Source organism: Alternaria dauci, chromosome 2 (genome assembly GCF_042100115.1).
Source record: "Alternaria dauci strain A2016 chromosome 2, whole genome shotgun sequence".
Taxonomy (NCBI): Eukaryota; Fungi; Ascomycota; class Dothideomycetes; order Pleosporales; family Pleosporaceae; genus Alternaria; species Alternaria dauci.
In genome coordinates, this window is record NC_091273.1 from 1141035 (window position 1) to 1164224 (window position 23190).

General features: G+C 53.0%; 7 protein-coding genes across 7 annotated transcripts; 1 reads left to right on the forward strand and 6 right to left on the reverse strand.

Moving 5' to 3' along the window:
- Nucleotides 1–3414: 3414 nt before the first annotated feature.
- On the reverse strand, nt 3415–8059 carry ACET3X_002447 (uncharacterized protein; the record flags this gene model as incomplete). The annotated part of the gene is made up of 3 exons (XM_069449191.1): nt 3415–4847; nt 4897–5037; nt 5161–8059. 3 exons carry the CDS (start codon nt 8057–8059, stop codon nt 3415–3417), a joined length of 4473 nt encoding a protein of 1490 aa, XP_069308994.1.
- Nucleotides 8060–9217: 1158 nt separating this feature from the next.
- Nucleotides 9218–11096, reverse strand: ACET3X_002448 (uncharacterized protein; the record flags this gene model as incomplete). The annotated part of the gene is made up of 3 exons (XM_069449192.1): nt 9218–9257; nt 9338–10863; nt 10923–11096. 3 exons carry the CDS (start codon nt 11094–11096, stop codon nt 9218–9220), a joined length of 1740 nt encoding a protein of 579 aa, XP_069308995.1.
- A 537-nt stretch (nt 11097–11633) lies between these two features.
- ACET3X_002449 (uncharacterized protein) lies at nt 11634–14144 on the reverse strand. Its single transcript, XM_069449193.1, has 3 exons — nt 13870–14144; nt 13366–13461; nt 11634–13207 (listed from the first exon to the last, which is right to left on the reverse strand). Exons 1-3 carry the CDS (start codon nt 13972–13974, stop codon nt 11840–11842), a joined length of 1569 nt encoding a protein of 522 aa, XP_069308996.1. The 5' UTR covers nt 13975–14144; the 3' UTR covers nt 11634–11839.
- Nucleotides 14145–15556: 1412 nt separating this feature from the next.
- ACET3X_002450 (uncharacterized protein) lies at nt 15557–16240 on the reverse strand (the record flags this gene model as incomplete). Its single annotated transcript, XM_069449194.1, has 1 exon — nt 15557–16240. The coding sequence occupies one exon, from the start codon at nt 16238–16240 to the stop codon at nt 15557–15559; it is 684 nt and encodes a 227-aa protein (XP_069308997.1).
- A 494-nt stretch (nt 16241–16734) lies between these two features.
- On the forward strand, nt 16735–18670 carry ACET3X_002451 (uncharacterized protein; the record flags this gene model as incomplete). Its single annotated transcript, XM_069449195.1, has 5 exons — nt 16735–16799; nt 16852–17045; nt 17096–17825; nt 17873–18467; nt 18518–18670. The coding sequence occupies 5 exons, from the start codon at nt 16735–16737 to the stop codon at nt 18668–18670; spliced, it is 1737 nt and encodes a 578-aa protein (XP_069308998.1).
- A 128-nt stretch (nt 18671–18798) lies between these two features.
- On the reverse strand, nt 18799–19750 carry ACET3X_002452 (uncharacterized protein; the record flags this gene model as incomplete). The annotated part of the gene is made up of 3 exons (XM_069449196.1): nt 18799–18830; nt 18878–19376; nt 19442–19750. 3 exons carry the CDS (start codon nt 19748–19750, stop codon nt 18799–18801), a joined length of 840 nt encoding a protein of 279 aa, XP_069308999.1.
- Nucleotides 19751–21531: 1781 nt separating this feature from the next.
- On the reverse strand, nt 21532–22500 carry ACET3X_002453 (uncharacterized protein; the record flags this gene model as incomplete). Its single annotated transcript, XM_069449197.1, has 1 exon — nt 21532–22500. The coding sequence occupies one exon, from the start codon at nt 22498–22500 to the stop codon at nt 21532–21534; it is 969 nt and encodes a 322-aa protein (XP_069309000.1).
- Nucleotides 22501–23190: the final 690 nt, after the last annotated feature.

Consider the following 23190-nt stretch of genomic DNA (forward strand, 5'->3'; position numbering starts at 1 on the left):
GGCCCATGTCTAGATGCATGGCGTACGAATATACGGACGCACATGAAGCTACCTAGATCAGCGACCTTCGTGAACTTTGACAGCTCCCTCGGCGTCAGGGTCTCCGAATTGAACAAAGTCAGACGAAGACATTCGATCGTGAATGGAAAGTCTTCGTAGAAAGGCTGTGTTGTATGTGTCAGTACCTGGAAGCAGGATATTTTGGCGTACTACCCGATTAGGAAGACATATGCGGTGTTCTCCTAGGGTCGCTCCCTTTCAAAGGATAGTGTTCAGTTTACTTACTATTAGATGCGCGTTGTACCTCGCGCGATTGATGCTATATAGCCAATCATCCGCAGATCTGCCCGGTTGTGTAAATACCGACTGGAGAAAGGGCACTAGCTCATTCTGGGCCCAGTCCATATCGAGGGGCGCTATAATTGAAGAAGGTTCAGGGGCTTGAGTGTTCGAGTCCGACATGATAGTAAGTCTGGAGTTGGTCGAAGAGGTGTTGCGAAGGGAGGATCGAAGGTGGAAGTTGCTGGAGGAGAGAACTATACGCAATTGCAGAAGAATATATACGCTGATAACGTAAAGGTCTGAATGTGCGAGGCATTATATATCCGTTCTATTCATTCTTTCATTCAATTGTTGTTTGTACGTCACTGCCTGGTCATCCGCACAATGTCAGCCTGCCCTAACAAACGAGAAGGCCAGTCTTCCCCACCTCCAACGTAGCAAACCATTACTTAGCAGTCGCAAGAAACTCAGCAGATACGATCTCCACACCCTACACGAGCGAGCCATTGTGCGCTATCGATCTCAGCCTGCCTCAAGGCTCTAAGACTTCCTTCTACCGCTCGCGCACACTGACACATAAACATCTTGACGCGGCTGCTATACACTACAGGCGATAAGAGAATTAGATGGACTGAGGAGTTGATCAGGGACAACTTGAGGTAGCTTATCCGCTGTACCGGCTCATTCGTCACACGGGCACTGTACACGAAGAACCGACGTTATCAACGAGGAGAAGGAGGCAGAGGGCTCTGGCCCATTACATTCGTAGCGTCTTGTAATAGATATGAAGTTTGCGGACCCCCGTAACCCATCAGTATTTAACAACCACACTATGGTTAAGACGTTAGCAGCACACTTTCCACTGCTCAGCCAGCCTATGCTATCCGAGCATGCAGAGACTACTTACAATTTGAGCACAAGTGAGACCCCCCCGAACCATCGAGACCATCTTTTCGACACCTGTCAATGCAAATAGCACAAGATTGACGTTTGTCCATGCTAGCTAAGTTTCCATCTGGGTACTGGACACTTGGGAGGGCTGTGGCAACACCCAAAAGTGCAGCACAGATGATAAGGAGTTTCATGGTGAAGTTCGAAGAAGAAGGCGAGTAGCAATTGTAATAGTATCTGGGAAGTAGCAATGTGTTTGAAGTCACTCTGGAGGCAAGGGACCAGCAAGTCTTTATAGTAATTGTCTAGATCCTAATAGTTAGGATCTAACTGTTAATATCTAGACGTATGTCAGCTATCTCTAGATAGTAATCTTTCAGACGTGTGCCTGATTACTGTTGCGCCGGTACGTAGCCCCAGGGTAGCGTCCTAAACTGCTTAACGTATCCGCTTTGTGAGTGGCCTTCTGCTTAACAATGTCCACATGCCCCCTCTACTTCAGCTTGGAGTGCATACTTGGCCCGGAGTTAAGTGCATTCCTCAGCGACGAGTCACCTTTTCGTCCGGACCTTCGGAGTTACACCACAAGACTTACCTATATAAGCTCAAGCTCAAGCTCGATGCACTGCAGTTCTGCAGTTCTGGCTCTTCTGGTATAATGGCCTCCGATCAAGGAGAGCGTGGTGTTGAACGTCCTGCCAGTCATTCTGCTGGTAACGTTCATCAACCCTCTGCTAGTTACGTTGGTCGTACTATTAATGGTTTCGTCAACGCCGTCAATTGGCTCTTCAACGATACCGCCCCCCTGTTCATTAGCGATTCTGAGAGGCGATTGAGTTCTTGGCCGGTTGCGAAGATAGTACGATTAAATGTGATCAGTTTGCTATGCTTGAGAGATTGCTCCGACGTAGGAGCGAGCATGCCGGAAGCAGAGATGCTGCCAAACTGACGACCCACTCCAAACTGACGCCAAGAGAGTCCACTAACTACCTCTACAGGTAATTTGCTAGCTTTTATAGGCAGGGATCTGCGTCACTTTGTCGTCAATTACCATAACTGACGCCAAGGCAGCACGCGTAGCCGGGAGCTCCGTTGCGCGAAGCGATCTGTGAAAACGAGCCCGAGCTAGTGGGACGCGGTTATCCCCTAATGTATCTATTGTAATGAATTCAGCGCTATGACCATCCTGTAGTACCTCGAAATAGATGTGGCGCATGTTGATGACATTCTAGAAGCGCTTCCGACCGCGTGGTTGTGCACCAGGATGCTCTGTTCCCTTCTTGAGTTCTAGGTCGCGATTGGGTCGATGAAGACTGCGTGAATATGACTTTCAGTATGATGTACGCCGATAGTATTTTATTGTCCGTGTTAGAGCTGTTTGCTGGCGTTAGAAAATGCGTCGCTTGGGATGTTCGAGGTTGGTCTTGAGGCAGTCGTCGCTGCGTTGCGATCCGACCCGCAATAGAATAGCGGCACAGTCCGTGGCCAGGGTGTCCTTGTGCGAACCAGCACGCGCTGACCTACGTCCTACCTAGGTAGTGTGCTCTTACAATACATAATGACCCGTGAAACGCACTCACTGCAGCATTACATCCCATGGTTAAGCAGTTCTTGCTTCTAGGTTCCCGGCACGGTGGCTGTCGCGCGACAGTGCGCTGTCAGCCTGCTAGACAAGCACGCGAAGCCTCGAATGAATGTCACGTTCACCTTGAGCAAACACAATTGTGTACTGCAGTCACCACTGCTGCCTATAACCAAGGTATTGTGCATTAGTAATCAAGGTTTCTAAAGAGTGTTTCACTTTCCGTAACATTTGTAGAACATAACAGACCTTCTCCTATCGTGCGGTGACTTGGCCGTTTCATTAACTGAGACTGAATGTAGAGAAGATCGCGTATTATGGATCATAGGCAAGAAATAAAATTGGTATCAAATTACAGTCAGAAAGAAGAAGAGGAATGAAGAAAGTCGGCCACCTCGGATGTAGGAGAATGGAGAAGAAGTGGACGCAAAGAAAACCCCATTATCCGATGCAGCTCTTCTCCTATACCAAACCCGTTCCCGCCCTCAGAGCGCAAAAGACCGCCTGCCCTTCTCGACATCCTCAATCCAATCCCTCAACGCCCCAGTCCTCTCCTCATCAAGAGAGTCCTCCTGCTGCTGGCGACCCGTCATCTCACTCGCGGCAAAACTGACCCTGCTCCCGTTTTTCCGTAATTGGTGTAAAGAATTTGAAACTTTCTAAGCAGGGGGATTAGGCGTAGTGCTTCGATCCCTCCTTAGCAGTCCCCTCCTCTCGGATGTCTTTGGTCGTGGACTGACACTACCCTGCTGGCTCACTGCATCACTAGGCTGGAAGCTGCTGCGGATAGACACCATGCCTTTGCCCACTCCGATGTTCTGCTCGGCACCACCACCCTGGTCTGAGATGGTGAATTGAGCTTCGCCGAGTTCTTTGTCGCCACCGAACCTGCTGTGGTCTTTGACAACAAGTCGGAAGAAGGCGTCGGCGGTACAAGATGCTTTAAAACTCTCTTCGTTGGGATCAAAGGATACGGAACCTTGGGGTGCCTTGATATGATCGGTCTTGTGGATTTCCTTCTTGCCGAGCTGAATGTGTACGCGTAGGTTGGTGTTAGCAGGGAAGCCATCAGCGCCGAGAACGGTGATTTGGGCTGTGCCTTGCTCGGCACCTCCACCACCAGCGTCGCCGAAACGGCTGTGGAAGCTCTGAGCGCCCCAGCTGCGGTGTCTGTTGTGGTTTCCATTATCCTTAGTGGGTGTGTTGGGCTCGCCTTCCACGGAGATCATAGGCGTATCCGCAGAGGGCCGTTCTGCGGTGCTTGGTCGTTCAAAGTCCTCTTCAGGGGCCTCGCCGCGCGACTTTCTGCGCTTGAAGCCACGACCAAGGAAGGTTCCTGCGCGCACTACGTTACCACCAACGAATGCGGCGCCCTTGCCAACACCCTTGACGGGCGCACCGATGACCTTGCCTGGAACAGCAAAAGTACCGGAGAATGTGCTTGAGCCCTGACGGGATCGTACAACGTAATCTGGCTTGAACAGCATTCGTAGTCGGATAGCGCCTGACTTGCCATCAAGAGCAAGCGTAACCTCTTGCTGCTGGAAAGGCTCCAAAATCTCAAGGTTGATGGATGACTTGCCAAGGAAGTCCGCCTTGTCGCCAAAGTCCCAATCGTAGACATTGACGACGAAGTCAGCGGCTGTTCGACTTCGCACAGGTACCTCAAAGTACTCGTTCCATGCCGGGTGGAGGGTTTTCTTTTGCGTCTTGGTCTTGTACACCTCCTTGTCATTCAGCACAAACTTGCAGTAAGGGTCTGAGAAACCGTTACGGTCTGCAGCTGGAAGATCTGCCGCATCAAGCACATCAACTCGCAACGTGCCTTGGTTGTTGAACGATTCGCTGGGATCAAGTCGCATCTTCACGGGAATGTACTTGAGCATGACGGTGATCTTGTTATCACGTCCGTGTTTGTCCTTGAGCGTGAATTGAGTGGGTGTGTTCAGAGATCTCCGCAGCGTATCGACAGTGTTTCCTGTCAGCTTGGCAATGACATGGTCTTCGTTGTCCTCGCCATCGTTGTCAATGTGCTCGATAATTCGGAGGGTGATCTTGGAGAAGTCAAGCTCACGGATCATTGTATCGCCAACTGCATGTTGATTAACTTAGTTGTCGATTTGGATTAAGACAGAACGTACCATCGTTGAATGTCATCTTGTTGCTTCTGATCTTTGCGCTGGAATAGCTGGCGTAAGCCATATCATCCATAATGACATCGACATGGCCACCTGTTCTTGCGAACTCTCCATCGATAAGCTTGAAGACGAGAAGACCAGATTCTACATCATGTCAGTAAATGCTCAGAAAGGTAGCTATAAGAATACGGGAATAGGCTGTGGGTCGGAATGACCAACTCAACAAACCAAACTCTTTTGTATCCTTAAACGTGACATGCGACCTACCGTACTGCTGTAGGTCGTCCGCAGTAAGCTTCAATTTCTCGATTTTCGGCTTCTCTGGGATCGACTCTGCTTGCTGTAGCTCGTTCTTCGCCAGCTCTTTGGCCATGTCCTTCTCATTAGACTTAAGCGATGAGATGGTACCGGCAGTCTCCGACCTGCTCAAGGTAGAAGAACCGGATACAACACGTTGGTGGCTGAGCTTGGATCCAACAGAGGTGGGTCGGGTAGCGCCATTGCCGTTTGCTGTAACCTCCTCTGCTTGTTCTTCTTCTTCCTCATCCTCCTCAGGGTCCCAGGTGGGGTACGTTGGGTAGAAGGAGCAAGTGTAGTTTAGTACGCCGTGGGGCTGGGAGTCTCCGGCCAATCGGAGAGGTCCCGCTATAGGCTGCTTCTGTTCTTGAACGAGGTACTCGCCGTTCTCATCCTGTTGAATGTAGTCGCCAGCCAAGAGCTCGATGTGTCCGAGTGGACGATCCTTGCCAAGATTCTCATCGTCCATGACCTCTAGCGTAAGCTTCTCGCGGACAGTATGTACGGGCACATAGATGACCTCATCCCAGTCAGGGTCGAGGTTGTTCTTGAAAACAACAGTTCGGCCCTTCTCGATACCAGAAAGCAGAACGCGTACATAAGGATCCGACTTGCCTAATGCTTCAAGATTACGGAGCCCACGTGCGCTCTGGAAGTGCAATCTCATCACACCGATTGGAGTAAGGTAACCACTCGAAGACACTGCGCCCTTCAACGCAACTGGCTTCCAGTCAAGCTTCATTTTGACGCGACCGCTTGATGTACCCGCAAGGTTGTACCACTCGTGACCCTTGGCCATAAGCTCCAGCATGTCGTCCAAGGTGATCTGGTAGGTACCAAGGATTGGATCAGCGGCCAGATCGCGGTCGTCCTTGATGACGAGGCCGAGCTTGGCCTTCTTGCGATCGGTGATGAGCATTTCTTTGGTCGCATCCGGCCAGATGGGCTGATTCGTCCTCTTCATAACCCGCGATTTGTGGATCTCGTGGCCGTTGAGCAACAAAACAGCATATGGACTGAGCTGCCCAATCATGCTCTTGCTGCCGTCCATGTCCTTGGCTTGCTCAACGGTGAACTTGCAAATGCCCGTACGTGACTCTGGCGGAGGCTCCTTGGTGCCGTCTGCAAGTGTGGTTCCTTCCAGGACCGGGAAGAAGCGCACGTCTGCTGTTACCATACCACGGGCGCGACCGCCTGACATGACCTCGAGCTGCAGATTCTCATGGTCGGGGACTTCCTCTAACTGTTCAAGAGCGAAAGTAGCGGTACCAAGCTCCTTGTCCTTGCGGATGTCGTTGTAGTCAAAGAGGTTGATGGTAAGCGAGTCTTTCAGCGAAGTCACAATGATGTTGACAGTCTCATTCCAACGAGGATTGGCATTTTCGTGCACCGTCTTGGTGCGTGCGAGCACATTACGGTTGTTGATGGAAACGGTGGCATATGGATCAGGAGTACCGGAGAACTTGTCGGGGTTCTTGAGACCGTGTGCACCGTGGAAGTGGACCTGCAGAACTCCGATCGCTTGATCGACAGGATTACCAGCAAGCATCTTGGCGATCTCAATGGGGAACACATTGGGATCATACATCATTGGGCCCAAGTTGGCATGGATCTGCTCCATGATGAAAGTCTCCAGACCAGGGATGAAGTTGATGTCGAAACCGAACGTCTCTCCACCCAAAGGCTTGCAAACGTAGTCGATGGTTGGGCGCTCCAAAAAGGACATTTCGACCTTTTCAATGTGGGGAAAAGGCAGCTGTAGCTTGAACTTGAGGCGCATGAGACCGGAAAAGGCCATGTCTTCTACGATAACATCGAGGCCCTTGCTCACAAGACCCTTTCCGATGCGGATTTCCAGGACGATCTTTGGGTTGATCTTGTTCTTGATCTGTCTCGCGGTAAGATCGGCGGTGTCGTTGGGTGTGAAGCTGAACTTCCAATCCATGAGCACAATATCATCCTGTGTCTTGGGGTACGTCTTGACGTGCTCCAGGCGCGGAGGCTTCGTTCCGAGGACAAACGTCTTCATCTTCAAGCTGTCGAGAAATGATGGTGTTGACGTGGAGAGCACTTGGTCTACGGTACCCACAATAGTGTCACAAAGGACAGGCGCGTAGATGGGCCAGAACTTGACAAGGAAACTGTTGATCCACTCGAGGCTCTCCGCGTCTGTCTCGAGCTTGTTCTTGGCCATCTCGCGATTGAGGTCATCTCGCGCATTGCGACGCACGCGACGGATCGAGGTTCGGTAATAGGTGCCGCAGACGGCCATGAAGATCATGATCCAGCCCAGTCCACCGCCTAGCACGCCGACAACCCACGAGCTCAGGCATGCAAAGATGATGATGCCCGTGTTATGGTACCAGTCGCCAAAGAACTTGTCCTCTATCCGGCTTTCGAGCCACGTCTGGTGGTCGGCCAGGGACGCCTCTTCCTCGTCCTTGTTTTCCGAGCCTGGCATGCCGAAGCGCGGCGCCCATCCGACGCGATCCCAACGCGCGTCGTCGTCGAGCTGCTCGGGCGCATGGCCGTTTGCTTTGGCTTCCTCTGGGGTTTCTATGGCGCCGGCTTTTGTCGGCGCCGGCAGGTCGTACTCTGGCGGGCTCTTGTCGTCGGCGTCTGATACCAATGCCGTCGCATTCTTGTTGCGCTCGTGGTGGAAGTTTGCGGGGACACGCGCTCGTGCCTGTGCCCGCTTCTGCTCGGGCGTCGCATCGGGGTCGAATTGGAAGGCCGCGCTGCCACCCGCTTGCGCCTGGTCCACCAGTGACTTCTCCGCCTGCTGCGCCGTAATCGACGAGTTTGGGTCCCGGGCTGCGTCGAGCAAGCCCTGCTGCTTCAGCTCGGATTCACGCGATTGCGTAGCCATGTCGGCAACACGGAGCGGAAGTCGTACCCGCTCACCCTATGTTGCAGTTGCCAATGCTGGGCGTGCAATTGAGCGCTCGCAATCGAGGCGAGGATGCAAGTCAGGCGGTGGGCAGTCGTGGGAGTGATGGAGAAGAAAGAGAGCGGCTGGGTGGTGTTGTTGGGCTTCTGGAAACCTGTTGTTTGGCTGATTAGCTTGTCTTGGTAGATGGCGGCAGCTACCTAGCTATGCTTTAGCGGTACTGCAGCTATGCTCGGGTGGGTGGCACTACCTAGCTTACTCGCCGAAGTAATTCCTCGCACGGGAGAAGAAGGGAAAAAACAAAAAACAAAGGAAAGGCCGAAGAAATGACTATGTCCAGGGTGTGCTCGTGGGAGACCGACGCGCAAGCGGTCCTTCTCAGACGCAATCACGGAGCTTGGATGAGGTCTTGACTAGCAGCTGTAGGCCATGACGATCCGCCCGTGCTCGCCCTGCACTGCCACATATGACATAGAGAACTACGCGTATCCCGACCTTCAGCTGCAAACAACCTTTGATGCTGCACCACGACTGTGCCGTGTCGCCAGCCACTCATGGTCCAATGATCAGAACCCAGTCTTCCCCTCCATTTATCGTGACGCTACCAACCTGCAGGGCTCGCCCGGCGTTCCCGTTGACTTTATCTAATCACTAGCCCCAGGGTCCGTCCCGCACACCCAAACACAGAAGACCGGCCTGTGAGAACATGATAGAAATGGTGTGACACCACCACATCATCGGCAAAGTCATTCTTCCATTCCCTTCTTACCGCAACTTCGGAAGAAAGAATTGTGACGTGGTTGCACAGCGAAGAAAAAACAATCAAGCATGCAGGCCACATGTCGATCACATGCGGATTACATGCAACATCAGCGACAAGTCTTTCCATCCGTCACCCCGTATTCATACCACATTCTTGTGCTATTAGTATTCCTACCACACCGCATGTGCATTAGAGGCGTTGCAGACTCGCAAGAACACACTTCCTCGGACTGCTGAGCTGAATATGCCCGGCCCATGTCCATCCAAGCCACAGATCTTCCAGACCCATCGAGAACCCACTCCAGCTTGAACAAACCCCACAGCATAGCCGATAGGTTGCGAAATGTAAACGGTTCCTTCTTGATCTCGTGCGGCTCAGAATTCCTTGAGGAGCCTCATGAATTGGCCCCTAACACTGCACATTTTTAGTAAGGAGAACCACTAGCGACTGGATACTTTCTGCCAGACACTCCATCCTGCACCCCAGACACATACCTATGCACTCGGGGATCCCGGGCCCTATCCCTCTCCCGACTGTCATCTCTTACCCGGTCATCGTACCCTGCTTTGCGGTCTCTGTCTCTCTCTCTGTCGTGTCGATCATCCCACTCATCCTTGACCCTATCGTGGCTGCGTGTTCTGGCCGAGTCACGCGTACGCTCGCGTGGATATTCAACATCTTCCGAGTAACGTCGATGTGAGCTCCTTCTACTATTGCCCATCTCGTAAGGGTCCCGATCACGGTGGTGACGTTCTCTATCGCGGTCACGTTCCCGTTCACGCTCACGAACATATGGTGGCTCGCCGTCTCGGGCTGGGCTTACAGGATGCACAGTCTGGGCACCCCACCGCACACCAGGGGCTGGTACCGGTCTGTAGCTGGTGCGTGGTGGCATAGCTGGTCTTGAAACATAATACTTCTGTGCTGCTTCACGTTGAGCTTGCGCAACCTGAGTCGCAAAGAGCGGTGACGTAGTTGGTCGATAGACAGGTTGGGGAGAAGTTGCACTTGAGCTTCTGCCATCCATTCGGACGGCATCGTGTTGATTCGAATATCGGCGCGCCTCACTGTAGGCGGGAAAGTATCCCGGTTGCGATACGGGCGGCTCGTGAGATCGGTGAGAGCGCAGTACGGGTTCATGACGACGAGAAGGTGGGCGATCTGGATCGTCAGAACCCGAGTCCGTTGTTGACAACGAAGATTCGCGTCGTGGCGGATGTGGGCGCTTGTTCGAGGGATATCGAGCTCCTGGTTGAGGAACAGGCGCAATGGGTGTGGCGTCTCCGTCGGAGTACTCCTCATCTGAGTACCGGCCCGGAACACTCTTCTTCCTACCTCCAACGTAATTCAGAGGGTTCAGCATATGCCTCACCCTCGATGTGACGGCCCTCCCATGGTCGTCGCCCGGTCGTGGAGACTGCTTCGAGACATGGCGCATGAAGGTCGGCCGTGGTCGTCCCATCCGATAGAGTGGGTCTTCAAAATACCGGTATGCGCCATGCTTCTCATCAGCTGAGGTGCCTTCACTGTCTGTCGAAGTGCGCAGTTTTGGCTCGTTGGCAGCACTGCCTCCGCTCGCTTCCTCGTCTGCCTCCTGCTTAAGCCTGGCAGCAACACTCTGATACCACGTCTCCATAGCATCGTCGGGCTTTTCGGGGAAACATTCCTTGGGTAGTATTTTGGGAAAGATATTGCCGGTTTCTGGGTCTGGTATGTCGTCTATCTCGACGGCCCTCTGTAGAAAAGGCACATGCTCTTCTGGCCCCAACAAGAGTTGTATCGTCTGCCATGTCACAAAGCCGTTCTTCTTCAGCGCAGGTATGCTAGGGCTCGAGTAGCCGTCGTCGTCTGGCCCTGGCTGCAGGCTGTGGTATGCGCCTAGCGAGCGATATATGAATGCGACTGATGATGGCGGTGTATCCGTGAACAGCACGTCGTAATCGCCCCCAACACTACGGTACCAGGCTGCGATCTGCGACGGCGTGAGATCAGGCGAGTCGCCTGGCTCGAACTTCTTGCTCTGCAGCGACACATCAGCTTGACGCCTCGCAGTCATCTCTGGAGCTGCACTCAACTCACAATGACTTCAGCGATGCCCATGAGCAGGCGATCTAGTAAATCGGTGCCGCACTTATCCTCCTTGAAAAGGTAGCCCCAGTAGTCGTATGCTTCCCGGTGCGCCGCATCCGCTTGCGCTGCGTTCGCCGCGCGTTCTTCCTGGTGCTCTTTCGGCAATATCGGTTCGGGAGCCATTTTGTCGAAATGTCCAAGGGCACTCGCTTTGAACAATGTCAGGCATATATATCTTTTTCGGCTCGATGCTCGGAGCTGATGCTCGTCAGGGTACCTCGAACCCCGCTGCGTGCGACGCGCGGGAATGCAGGCGTGTGCAACGCGCCCGGCGTTAGGAAGCCACGGCTGCTTATATCAAGAGCTGCTGGCCGCTATCAGCAGGCATCATCGCTATGCAACAGGCAGATGACTGGCCGGCTGCGCCTCTACACAGCGCAGGAACCGGTAGAAATGGTGGGGGTTTGTGTTCGCGGGTTGGCTGCGTGGCTGGTGACATTCTGACATCACCGCGGTAGGGCCGCAAGGCTGAGATGGCGTGAGGCCGCAATCAGGCACCATTTCTTGGAAATATTCAGTGCATACATCGGTCACCCCAATGCTGTTGGGATGACCCACGCGGATCAGGTGCGCGGGAATAACGGACCACTACTACACGAGAAGAAAACTAGCTTCAGACAGCCGACAGGGACAAAGTGCAGGTCCAAACAAGGTTGATGATGGATTATGTATTGTATTCAAGATGCATTTTGTCTATGATGATGCGTAAATCATTGACCGGGTTTTACTATTACACCCCATTACCGCCTGAGTCCTTTTGCCCAAGTACGTTGCAATGCAGTCATCTCTCGTTACCAGTCGCTACAAGAAGACCTATATCCTCAAAAAATCTATGAACCCGTGAAGAAAATGCCGCCTCAACCACTCTAGTGCTCGAGCAGCCTGAGCGAACCCTGGACGACGACGTTCTCGAGGATGGAACCGGGAGGGATGTCGATGGTGGAGCCCTCAGTCGCAACGATGATGACGGTGCCCTTGAGCGTGACGCCACGGCCAAGGTTGACCGGACCAGTGATGGTCAGATGGTCGAGCTCGACGATCTTGGGGATGGAAGGGATACGGGCCTGGAAGCTGGACACCTTCTTGAAATCGCTGCCGAGCTTGATCAAGGGCGCGGGACCGAAGCGGTTGGGGTCAATCACCAGCTGACCGTGCTGGAGTGTGTAAAGATCAGACTTGACAAGCATGAGGTCGGAGCAGGTCTTGACGGGCAAGAAACGCTTTCGGGGGACGTTGACACCGTGTGCGTTCTTGAAGTGCTTGATAGCAGCACCGACAGCTGTCTCGAGCTGAAGGACGGAGATGTCGGCCTCGCCCTTCTTGTCGGCAGGAATGGACTTGCCGTTGGGGATGATCTCCATGGCAAGCTCGTTAGCCTCGACAACACGCTTGATGGCCGCGAGGTTCATCCAGATGTTGTTGGTGTTGAAGTACTTGAACTTCTTGATCGACTTGAACTCGTTGACGTGCTCCTTGGGAACCTGGGCGATTTCAAGCAGACGAACGGAGCCCTCGTAGTCGATGATGGTACCACCCTTGACGTCAGCCTTGGTCTTGTCGGTCAACTCCATGATGTACTCCGCCTGGGAGTCAACCATGTGCTGAAGGATGCGGAGATCGACAACGGCACCCAGGTTGTCGGCGTTGGAGAGGAAGATGTACTCAATGCCGCGGTCCATGAGCTTGTCGATCATGCCAGTGTTGTAGAGGGACTCGAAAACGTCACCGTGGCCAGGAGGGTACCAGTTGGAGATGTCTGACTTGTTCTCCTTGGGAGCAGGCAGGAGCGAGTCCTTGAGGATACGGGGGTATCTCGACTGGTTGAAGGTGAGGATGTCAATGTTGTGTCCCTCGTACTTCTTGATGATGCTGGCGGTGTCGGTGTCGGTGTTGAACGAGTTCATCAGCACGAATGGGACGTTGACGTCGTATGTGCGGTTCAGGTACTCGATTTGGCGCACTGACAGGTCCAGGAAGGACATGCCGTCACGGACCTCGATGACAGACTTGGGGCCAACGCAACCCATGGAGGTACCGAGACCACCGTTGAGCTTGACGACCGCCAGCTTGTTCAGGTATTCGACAGCCTCGGTGTTGGCCAAGTCATCGTAGCTGACGACCTGCTCGGCCTTGGGGGGAGCGATGCGGTTCCAGTCGATGGCAGTGCCCTTGGCTTTGTCATTGAGGTATCGTCGGAACAGAGCGAAGAAGTTGTCCATTTCTGTCTCGAAGTACTATAGTGCGTCAGTATATGCTCAGAATGACGTCTCTCCCAATTCCCCCTCTCAAACATGCTGATAGCTTGTGGCTGCAGGCATTGGCCCGAGCAATTGTATCGTGATGCATGAGCGGCAGACGGAGGTTGTAGAGGTGCAGAAGAGTGGCAACTGACCTTCTTCTCGGCGGGGTCTGTGACGGTGTCGGCGAGCTTGTTGAGCGCATTGCGCATTTGCGAGGCGGCGACATTGGTAGATGTGTTCTCGAAAGCCTGAGAGATTGGTTGTTAGTCAATTGAGAACAAATTCAAGCTGCGTTGGAGCTATTGAGCGTGTAGATGCTGCTGTGGTTACCATGACACAGCAGCCGCGGAGAACAGGCGATGAGAATGCGGAGACAACGCTTCAGAACAGCAGCGAACATCATCTTTTGACGAATCGTCTGATTTGCCCGAGGGAACACGCGTCGAGACATGGCTAGGCGGGGTGCTGCAACCCCAGCAATCAGTGCCAGCTCAATGCCAGCCTGCTTCGGTACCCACTATACCCAAGCCAGGGTATCTGGTGGCGGTGAGGACAGCTGCATCCGCTCTGTAGCAACGAAAACGAGTCCAAGAAAGCAGAAGTGAAAAAGCAAAATGCAGGCGGGCAAGCTGCAGCAATAGAGAGAAGGCACTTACCACATGGGACTGCGACTTGCCGTGATGGCGCTGGGACGAGAAGCCGCCCTCGCCGCCCTCAGCAGCAGAGGGCTTCAAGTGGGAAGGAATCGCGCGAGAGGCCATTGTGTAAGTCGGAGAGAGAGAAAAGCTGGTTCCGTGAGGAGAGAGTGGTGTAGAGAGCAGCAAGTGTTGGGGAGCTGGTCTCCTTAAAGGCAATGGGTCGCGCTTGGCGTTGAACGTGGGGCAAGTCGAGAACAAGCTATGGCCTGGTAACGAGAACAGGCTTGGGGTTCTGATGGGGATAGTGAAGAGACGGTGTGAATTTGCCTTTTATACATGCATGTTATTGCCGCGAGTGCACCAGAAGGGCAGTTTCGAGCGTAGCATCTCTGCATGGCAACGGCGACGCCGCCAATGGTTCTTGCACACGACGCGGTTCTGGTGCTTTACTTCACACCATCATGGCAGCCATTGCACTTGTTTCACGGTAAATTTTCCAGTTGCAGTATCGGACTACACCCTCGGGACTCGCCCATTCACGTCTGCCACCGGCCCTTTCACCACGGCTTTCCACTACGTTCCCTCTTTCCTCTGCAGGGCTTCGTCTTGCGACGCTCCTTCCCAGCCCCCCCGTGTCCGCCCGAGTCAAGAGCGGCTATCGAATCGCTGCGCGGCCGCCTATCTGCTCAACCTCACGATGCACAATTGTTGAATAACTTTTCGGAGAGCTACGTCGATAAACTGAAAAGCCCCTCATCTGGCCGCGGCACTAGCAGGGGTGTGCAGGAGCCCTGACGTTGCCCCGAGACCGCTATTCCGACTTGCTCCCAGTGCTCCCCAACAGACTTCCCCAGCTTGCAGCCATGTTGCAATTTTTCCACAGTGGCAAATGCGCAATGCAACGCGGAGGCGAATACAGTGGGGAACCGGATGATTGAGGACTCCCAAGATCTACGCGTGAGCAGCGGCTCAGAGGGAACGTCGTGGCTGCAATGTGGCGCAGGTACAGGTCTGATGTGGCTGCGAACCACGTGGGGGATCTACTGTTAGTCGGTGCATTCATACAACAACGATGCCCATGTCAGACGGCAGCCTCGATAACGCCCATCTCCATCACCAGTTGCCGTGCTGCAAACTTCTCAAGACTCTGTGGCTTGATTTTTTGTGTATCAATACGGGTGACCATTTGACTACGTTGCGCTCAGCTAACAAGGTTATCAGTCAGGCACACCAATGACTGTGTCTAGGGATACCCGCGATACCGACAACCAAAATGGCAAGGAGCTTCCAACAAGCTTAGACGCTTGGCGGTTCCCGGGTACACGTCGTAGGTGTAAGACAGGGACAATTATTGGAAGTGGAGACTGAATCGGTGCCGGCTGCGCTAACGGGCCTACCCTCTAGCCCAAGTCTGGAACAGACATCCTTAGCTGTTGCTCTAGCTGTTCCCGTGGCTTGCGTCTGGGAAACTTACATACACTACCATGGCTGGCTGCAGCGATGATTTGACCCACTAAGGTAGTTCACTAACAATACCGCTTCACCCTAGTTCGACCGTACTGGTCGTGTTATTTCGACGGCGGGTGCATCTGCAAACGGGACAGCATGAGGCTTTTCGATCCTCAGCTTGATCCATGCGCTCTGGTCTACCTCTTGTGTAAAGAATTTTTGTCCAAGTTCCTCGACCAGCCACGCTAGCAGGCTCTCAATAGTTTGGAAAGTGGACACGGATATCAACTAGGTCGGTCAGTTGGCGTGTACTTGTATACTTTGTTGCACTTGCCTCGAACAAGAGAGTCTCCAATTGAGGGTAGTCTTCGACACGAGAGTCATCTATCTTGTCAACCCAGACGTTGAGGACTACGGGCTGCTTCTGCATTCTCTCGTTGGCGTTGACGCCAATCAGGCATGGGATGCGGACGTCGCGCAGATACAGCACGTTGGTACGGGTGCCGGTTCTTTCAATGTGAGACGTGATGTGTCCGGCTCCTTCTCCGAACATGCTGCCTTTAATGTAACAAAGGTTTGTTTCGATTGCATATACGTCTGTCGAGCCTGCGACGTCGCGAACGCACTTGGAGACAGCAGTCGAAAGAGCGGATGTCGACATCCAGGCCATGGTTTCGTCCTTGAAGCGTGCTTGTATGGCCTTGCTGAGTGTACCATAGTGGACTGTGCTATCGTCGACAGAATCCGTGGAAGAAGCTGATGTAAATTGCTTCGCTAGAGTCAAAGTGACACTTATCAGGGCCCGCTGCTTCTTCTCGCGCCCCCAGACATCCTTTCCTGCGTTCACGACGACTTCTAGATTCTGGACCATGATCTTATCATAATGTCCACTTGAAGCAGCCTCAGCATTCCACTGGACTTGGGTGACGAGTTGACTCATGATAGAATTTCGGCTTATGATTTTGGACGAAGAAATTGGTGGGCTGAGGAAGGTATGGAATATATCTTGGAGATGAACTAATCGTGTCCTCGGATACTCTCAGGTGCGAACTTGTTTGAGAAAGTCAGTATGAATCCCCGCGCAGTCACGTATCAGCTTTTGCGGACAACAAAACGCGTCGAACAAGCAGAAGTTTGCAATCGGCGGCAAGATTTCGTCATTGTCTCCAAAGGCTGAACAAACTAGTCGCGTAGAATGCGGGAGAAGGGCGCACAGGAGGGCTGAGATGGTACTCACCAAGCTGAAAGTGAGATGCGTGAGGCTCGTGGTGGGGTATATGACGAGCCCTCCAGATGGCCGGGCTGCACGGACGCAATCGAACATTCTAGCTGCACATCAAACTATAACTCAGAGCCTGTCCCTCAAACGCGCGGAGTACCAAGCAGCTTCGCAGTCACATTCCCGAATTATCCAAAGCTGAAAATACCTCCAACATGGCGGACGCACTAAAAGCAGAGGGAAACAAGCTCTTCGCTGAGAAGAAGTTCGCCGAGTCCATGTAGGGTCCCCCCGCAAACGCAGCCTAGCGACAGTTTACTAACAAACTCCAGCGAGAAGTTCTCACAGGCAATCGAGCTCGACCCCTCCAATCACGTCCTATACTCGAATCGATCCGGCGCATATGCCTCGTTGAAAGATTGGCAGAAGGCGCTCGAAGATGCGAACAAGGTAGTAGAGATTAAGCCAGACTGGGCCAAGGGCTGGGGTCGCAAGGGAACGGCGCTGCACGGCGAGGGCGACTTGGGTATGTGTGAATGTCATCCATGAGAAGGGAGCGTTGCTAATTCCCAATAGTGGCAGCCACAGAGGCCTTTGAGGAGGCACTCAAACTCGATCCAAGCAATGCACAAGCAAAGGCCGGTCTCGATGCCGTCAAGCGCGCAGTCGAGGCAGAGGCAAACGACAGCGGTGCCGGTCTCGGTGGCATGTTCAGCGACCCGAACATGATCCAGAAGCTCGCCGCGAACCCCAAGACGGCCGCTCTCCTCGGCGATGCAGAGTTCATGGGCAAGCTCCAGCAGCTACAGAAGAACCCCAACATGGCCGGTGCCTTCATGCAGGATCCCCGCTTCCTCCAGGTAATGAGCGTTCTGCTAGGCATCGACATGTCGTTCGGCCAGGCACCCGGTGCTGGAGGTGCAGGCGATGCAGGCGCCAAGGAAGCCGACGAGGACGTCGAGATGCCCGATGCGCGACCAGCTCCCAGCCAGCCCAAGAAGGCACCTGAGCCAGAACCAGAGCCAGAGCCGGTAGAAGAGACTGAGGAGGAAAAGGCTGCGAAGAAGGCAAAGGCCGAGGCCGACGAGCTCAAGAAGAAGGGAACCGAGTTCTACAAGAAGCGACAATTCGACGAGGCTATTGAGCACTACAACAAGGCCTGGGAAACACACAAGGATATCACATACAAGACCAACCTTGGCGCCGCCAAATTCGAGAAGGGCGACTACGAGGGCTGCATCCAGGCTTGTAATGAGGCTGTTGAGTATGGTCGCGAGATCCTGGCCGACTTCAAGATCATTGCCAAGTACGTCATATCCCATCTAACAGTAATTCTGCGCTAACACCATACAGGGCCTTTGCACGTATCGGCACCGCGTACGAGAAGATGGGCGACCTTGCAAACGCAATCAAGTACTACCAGAAGGCACAAACCGAACACCGCACACCCGAAGTCCTCGCAAAGCTCCGTGCTGCAGAGAAGGCCAAGGTCATCCAGGAGAGAGAGTCATACATCAACCCCGAAGAGGCTGAGAAGGCGCGTGAGCTCGGTAATGCCAAGTTCAAGGAGTCCAACTGGCCAGAGGCCGTTGCGGCATACTCGGAGATGATCAAGCGCGCACCGGACGACCCGAGAGGGTACTCCAACCGCGCCGCCTGTTTCATCAAGCTGCTCGAGTTCCCATCGGCGGTACAGGACTGCGACGAGGCTATCAAGCGCGACCCCGACTTCATCCGAGCATACCTGCGCAAAGCCCAGGCATACTTCACCATGCGCGAGTACAACAAATGTATCAACGTCTGCGCAGAAGCCATGGAACACGACAAGGATGGCAAGCACACACGAGAGATTCAACAACAAGAGTCCAAGGCTCTGCAAGCACAATACTCTGCACGCGAGGGTGAGACTGAGCAACAAACCATGGAGCGTATTCAGCGCGACCCTGAGGTACGTCGTATTCAACTCACAAATCACGGCCCAGTACTAACATATTCCAGATTGTCGGCATCCTACAAGATCCCGTCATGCAGGCCATCCTTCAGCAGGCCAAGGACGACCCTGCGGCTTTGCAAGAGCACCTGAAGAACCCAAGCATTCGTTCCAAGATCCAGAAGCTGGTGCACGCCGGTGTCATAAGGATGGGACGATAGACTGCTATGAGTGGTCGATGCGACGATGCATGATTTACACTTTGTATGTTCATATGGGTCTTTTCTATCTGCATAGCGTATAGGTAATGAAACATTTACGATTTCTCCGTTCACAATCGATCTCTGTCTCACAGCTTGACGGCGTATATCTTGAAAGACGCTATGATGACGTTAGCTGCTGTCGGACGAACAGACTCATTCACTTACCAGCCCACTCGTTTAAGTCGACGTCCTGGAGCTCTCTACCCATATCCTCCGTCACACCTCCATCACCACCACAACACGACTGTGGCTCTACTCCGTCCTCTTTCTCGCCCTTGTAAACATTCAGGTCACCACCGGCCTCGACAACAACCGCCTCTTTGAAACCCGCTTCCTCCAACCACTTCTCGTAATCACCCTTCTTGCTCGCTCCCCCTACGCACCCCACAAGCAACGTTACGTTGTTCTTCAGATTCTCTGGCAGATCCTTCCTCAGAAGAATATCTGAGATGGTTAACCGACCACCTGGCTTGAGCAGTCGGTACATCTCCGTGAAGACGACGGGTTTGGAGACGTCGGGAACGAGGTTTATGACGCAGTTCGACGTTATGACGTCGGCGGTGGAATCCTCGATCTGGGGGATGGATGTGATGAGAGAGTGTACAAAAGTGGTGTTGCTTATACCTGATTTTTCGGCATTGAGACGAGCTTTCTGGAGCATATGCTACGTTGGACTTGTTAGCCATCGTCACTCTTTTCATGGCACTTCAAATGACCGAGACACTTTACCTCGTTCATATCCACGCCGATGACCTTGCCCGTTTCTCCTACCATCTTTGCAGCGAGGAAAACGTCGAAACCTGCTCCACAACCTAGATCGATGACGGTTTCACCCTCTTTCAGTTTCGCGAGTGCGAGTGGGTTCCCGCAGCTGAGGCCGATGTTTGAATCTACAGGGATGGAGGAAAGTTCGGCTTCTGTGTAGCCGAACGCGCGGGCGACGGCAGACGCATTGTTAGTGTTGGGGTTTTTGGAAAGGGCGGTGGCGGTGTAGCGCGCGTAGATGTTGGAGTATGTTGGATCCAGGTCTGGAGTCATGATTGGATTTGGGTGATGGACTTGGGTTAGGATGGGGTGAAGGTATGCTCTGTTGGTTCCCTGGTTAGGTAGGTTGATAGGTGGGGGATAGTAGTAATGTCTTTGGTAGGCAGAAGTGCGTTCATATAGACACTTCGTTGGTATGTCACTCCAAACAGAATGATATGTCACCTGAGTATTGGGTAAGCAGCTCCACTGCGCACATCCTCGTATTACGCATATGTATTGGTCTCGCCTCTTTTTTTTTTGTGAGGGTAGGCAACCAGTCAAACGGATGTGCGAGTTGGCAGTGAAGTAGCGTAGGCATCAGGTGAGGCGTTGTGTTGCTTGGTTTGAAATATAACACAAGGGTTGTGACACAACTGCCATCGTTCCAGAATTGAATAAATACAAATTGAAGAGACTCTTACGTCTACAAATGCACCGCTACGGGAATAACCTTCCACAACTTTAGCACCGCCACAAGAAAGCCCCATCACACACGCCATGCCTCACTCTAATCCATCCTCTAAGCTTCAACAGTAACCACCCTATGACGACCGCCTAGCCTCACAGTCCACTAATAAAATCCAACAACCTCATCAGCGCTCCATTCTCAACTCTACATCCCTCGCCTTCCCTTTGCGCCCGTCTCAGTCCCTGCGCCAGCCAAAGTCGAATGGTATCCGGATCCAGGTTCCTAAAGTTCTGCTGTCCGATCATGACAAAGGCCTGAGCGCACAGCGTAGTGCTCTCTGATGGATCGGGCGGAGGTTTGGTCTTGCAAGACGAGCACTCCAGATCGTTAGGCGAATTTGATGACGGTAACGGGTCGCTGCAACATGGTGGTGGGCCGGTGGCAGTATTGTTGCTGGAGATGATGTTGAGGTCCTGTGATGGAATGGCCAAGAGCGGAGTCGCAGGCGAGGTGTTCGACGGCAGGTAGAAGGCTGAATCGCCGAGGAAGGAAAGGTCTGGGACGTGGACATCAGGGTACGCCAGTTGCGGGTCGATGCCGGCTCCTGGTTGGACGGTAAGGGCTACCGAGTTCTGCTGGCTGGACGGTGCTGGGCATGGTACCTCTTGCACTCCAGCACTTCCTTCTTCTATATACCTTGCTCCTCGCGCCCCATGTTCGATTTGGTCATCGTTGGATTGCTGTCGTAAACTGCTGGCGGACTGTCCTTTCAGCACGGCAATTTCCGCCCTCGCCTCCGCAAGCAGTCTCTCAGTCTCTGCGAGCCTTTGCTCAAGCGAGGCGACGTGGTCTCGCTGTCGGGCCCGATGTCTCCTCTGATTCTCGCGCACTCTGTTCAATGTGTGCTCCGCCGACACGCGTGACCGCCGGCTTCTGGGAGCCGCGGTATCGGAGGTTTGTTCCGATGACGAAGTTACTGGGGAAGTTACCATTTTCACTGCAGTTATGTTGATGGTTGGTTGTGGTAATTCAGCTGTCTTCTGGAGAATTGCGCACAGAGGTGCTGGTGCATCATCGAGAAGGTGCCTGAGTAGAGTTGAGGCAGCGGGCGTAGGAGCTTGGCGGTGACATATCGATGAGGCTCTTCCGCGATTGGTCGGCGGAGACCTGAAACATCATCGCAGACAATCGACACTAAAGCATTGTGAGAAAACCGGGCCTATGCACGGCAACGGCGATTTCGGTCGAGACAACTTTCATACATGATTGAGGTTTGTTTCGTACGTCGAGTATTACGTAGGTTATCCCATCTTGACCAGTTTTCAAACCCTTGCCACGATGAGTGTGCTTGAAACATGCTCACCTTCAGCATGTTCTGTCAACATCAGGCCAAACCCCGCAAAAAAAGCTTGATGCGATGATCCATCCAGTCCACGTCTTTCGGGTTCGCCCCGCCACCTGCAATATGTCCCCAGATACTAGGGATAATCTCCACCGTTACATTTTCCAAACTCTTTGCTTCTCTCTCGCTGACATATGGCCGGAAGTACTGGTCCGTCTCACAAGGCATCAGCAAAACTCTTGCCTTGATGCTTTTTAGTGCCGACCCAAGGTCTCCTTCTTTAGTGCATCGAGCGATGTCCCCACGCTGCCACATTCCCAACATAACCTTGAGATCATCACCACTCCAGCCTTCGTTGCCTTGTATCGTGACATGATCGTCCCAATCTCTCAGTTGCTGGAAGCCCATCGCTTTGTAACACTCTTCATCGAACCATTCGGCACTTGACAACCATGCCGAGTACGCCTTTGCAAATGCCCGAAGACCCATCTGTGGACTCTTTGCATTCTCTAGTGCTGCTTTTGGACCCTCGAGGAACTGGTAGTTGTGTCTGCTTGTTTGGGCTGAAGAGCAGACGATTACGGCGTGCTTGATGAAATCAGGATGGGCAGTTATCCAGTGATAAGTGATCTGGCCTCCCATGGAGAACCCTAGCATGACGTCGACCTCTTTGATACCAAGTTCTTGGGTGAGGAGAGGATACTGAGCGTTGATGCAGTCCATATATTCAATAGCACTGGGGAAGTTGGGCGTGTTTGACGGACTAGAAGATTCGCCATTGCCGAGAAGGGCGATGAGGATGATCTTGTGGTTCTTCAGAGCGGCGTTGGCGTGCGTGAGAGTAGTGTCCATACGGCCCTTGAAGCACGTGTGGACAACTGCTATCTTGCTGTTGTGCGGGTTGAGGATCTTGTAAGCCACTTTGAGTTTTGGTAGTGTGGAGCCATTATGGAGCTTGAAGTCGGATATCTCGTAGATCTGGAGGGGCTCAGAGCTGGCTTGAGACGACATTTTAGCGACGTAATGGAAGTGGTGACAAAAAAATATGAGGGATGAGATGATTTTCAAGTATCGCGGGGGATGTAGGAGGGGTTGTGTTTAGAAGCAGCAATGTCTGGACTTATGATGATGCTATGGGGCTTTCTTCCGTCATTGCTGCAACGTAGAGCCCCACCTGCGGCTCTCGAAGACGATGATCAAGTGTCGGTTGAACTCCAGTGTGTAGTCGACCAAACACCGGACAACAACAACTCAGATGTTGTGAGGTGATGGTAGTATCGAGGGGTGAAATTGCACTTTGTGGAAATGAGGATGGACACTGTCTTGTTCAATGTGACAGGTGCGCTAGTAGGGTATGTAGGTGCCGCCTGTAGACTTGCCCATGGCAGCATGATGAGATATCAAAAATCTCTCTTAATGTCTTGTTGTCGCTCCTACTTCGGGACGCGCGACCGAGCGGCTTATAACTGGAACCCGGGAATGATGAGTGCTCATTTCCATCCTACATACAGTCGGCTCACCATTGCATGTCGCTAAAGGACATGTGGCGAATAACGGGCGATCAGGGTCGCTAGCGGGAAAAGTAAGCACCGGTCGTTCAACTGTACCGTGAAATGCGCGGATACACGTCTGCTTCGGTTTCGATCAGGCTACAAGAGTAGGCCCTGGATGTGCGCAGGCTCTTGCGGTACTGCTGTTGAT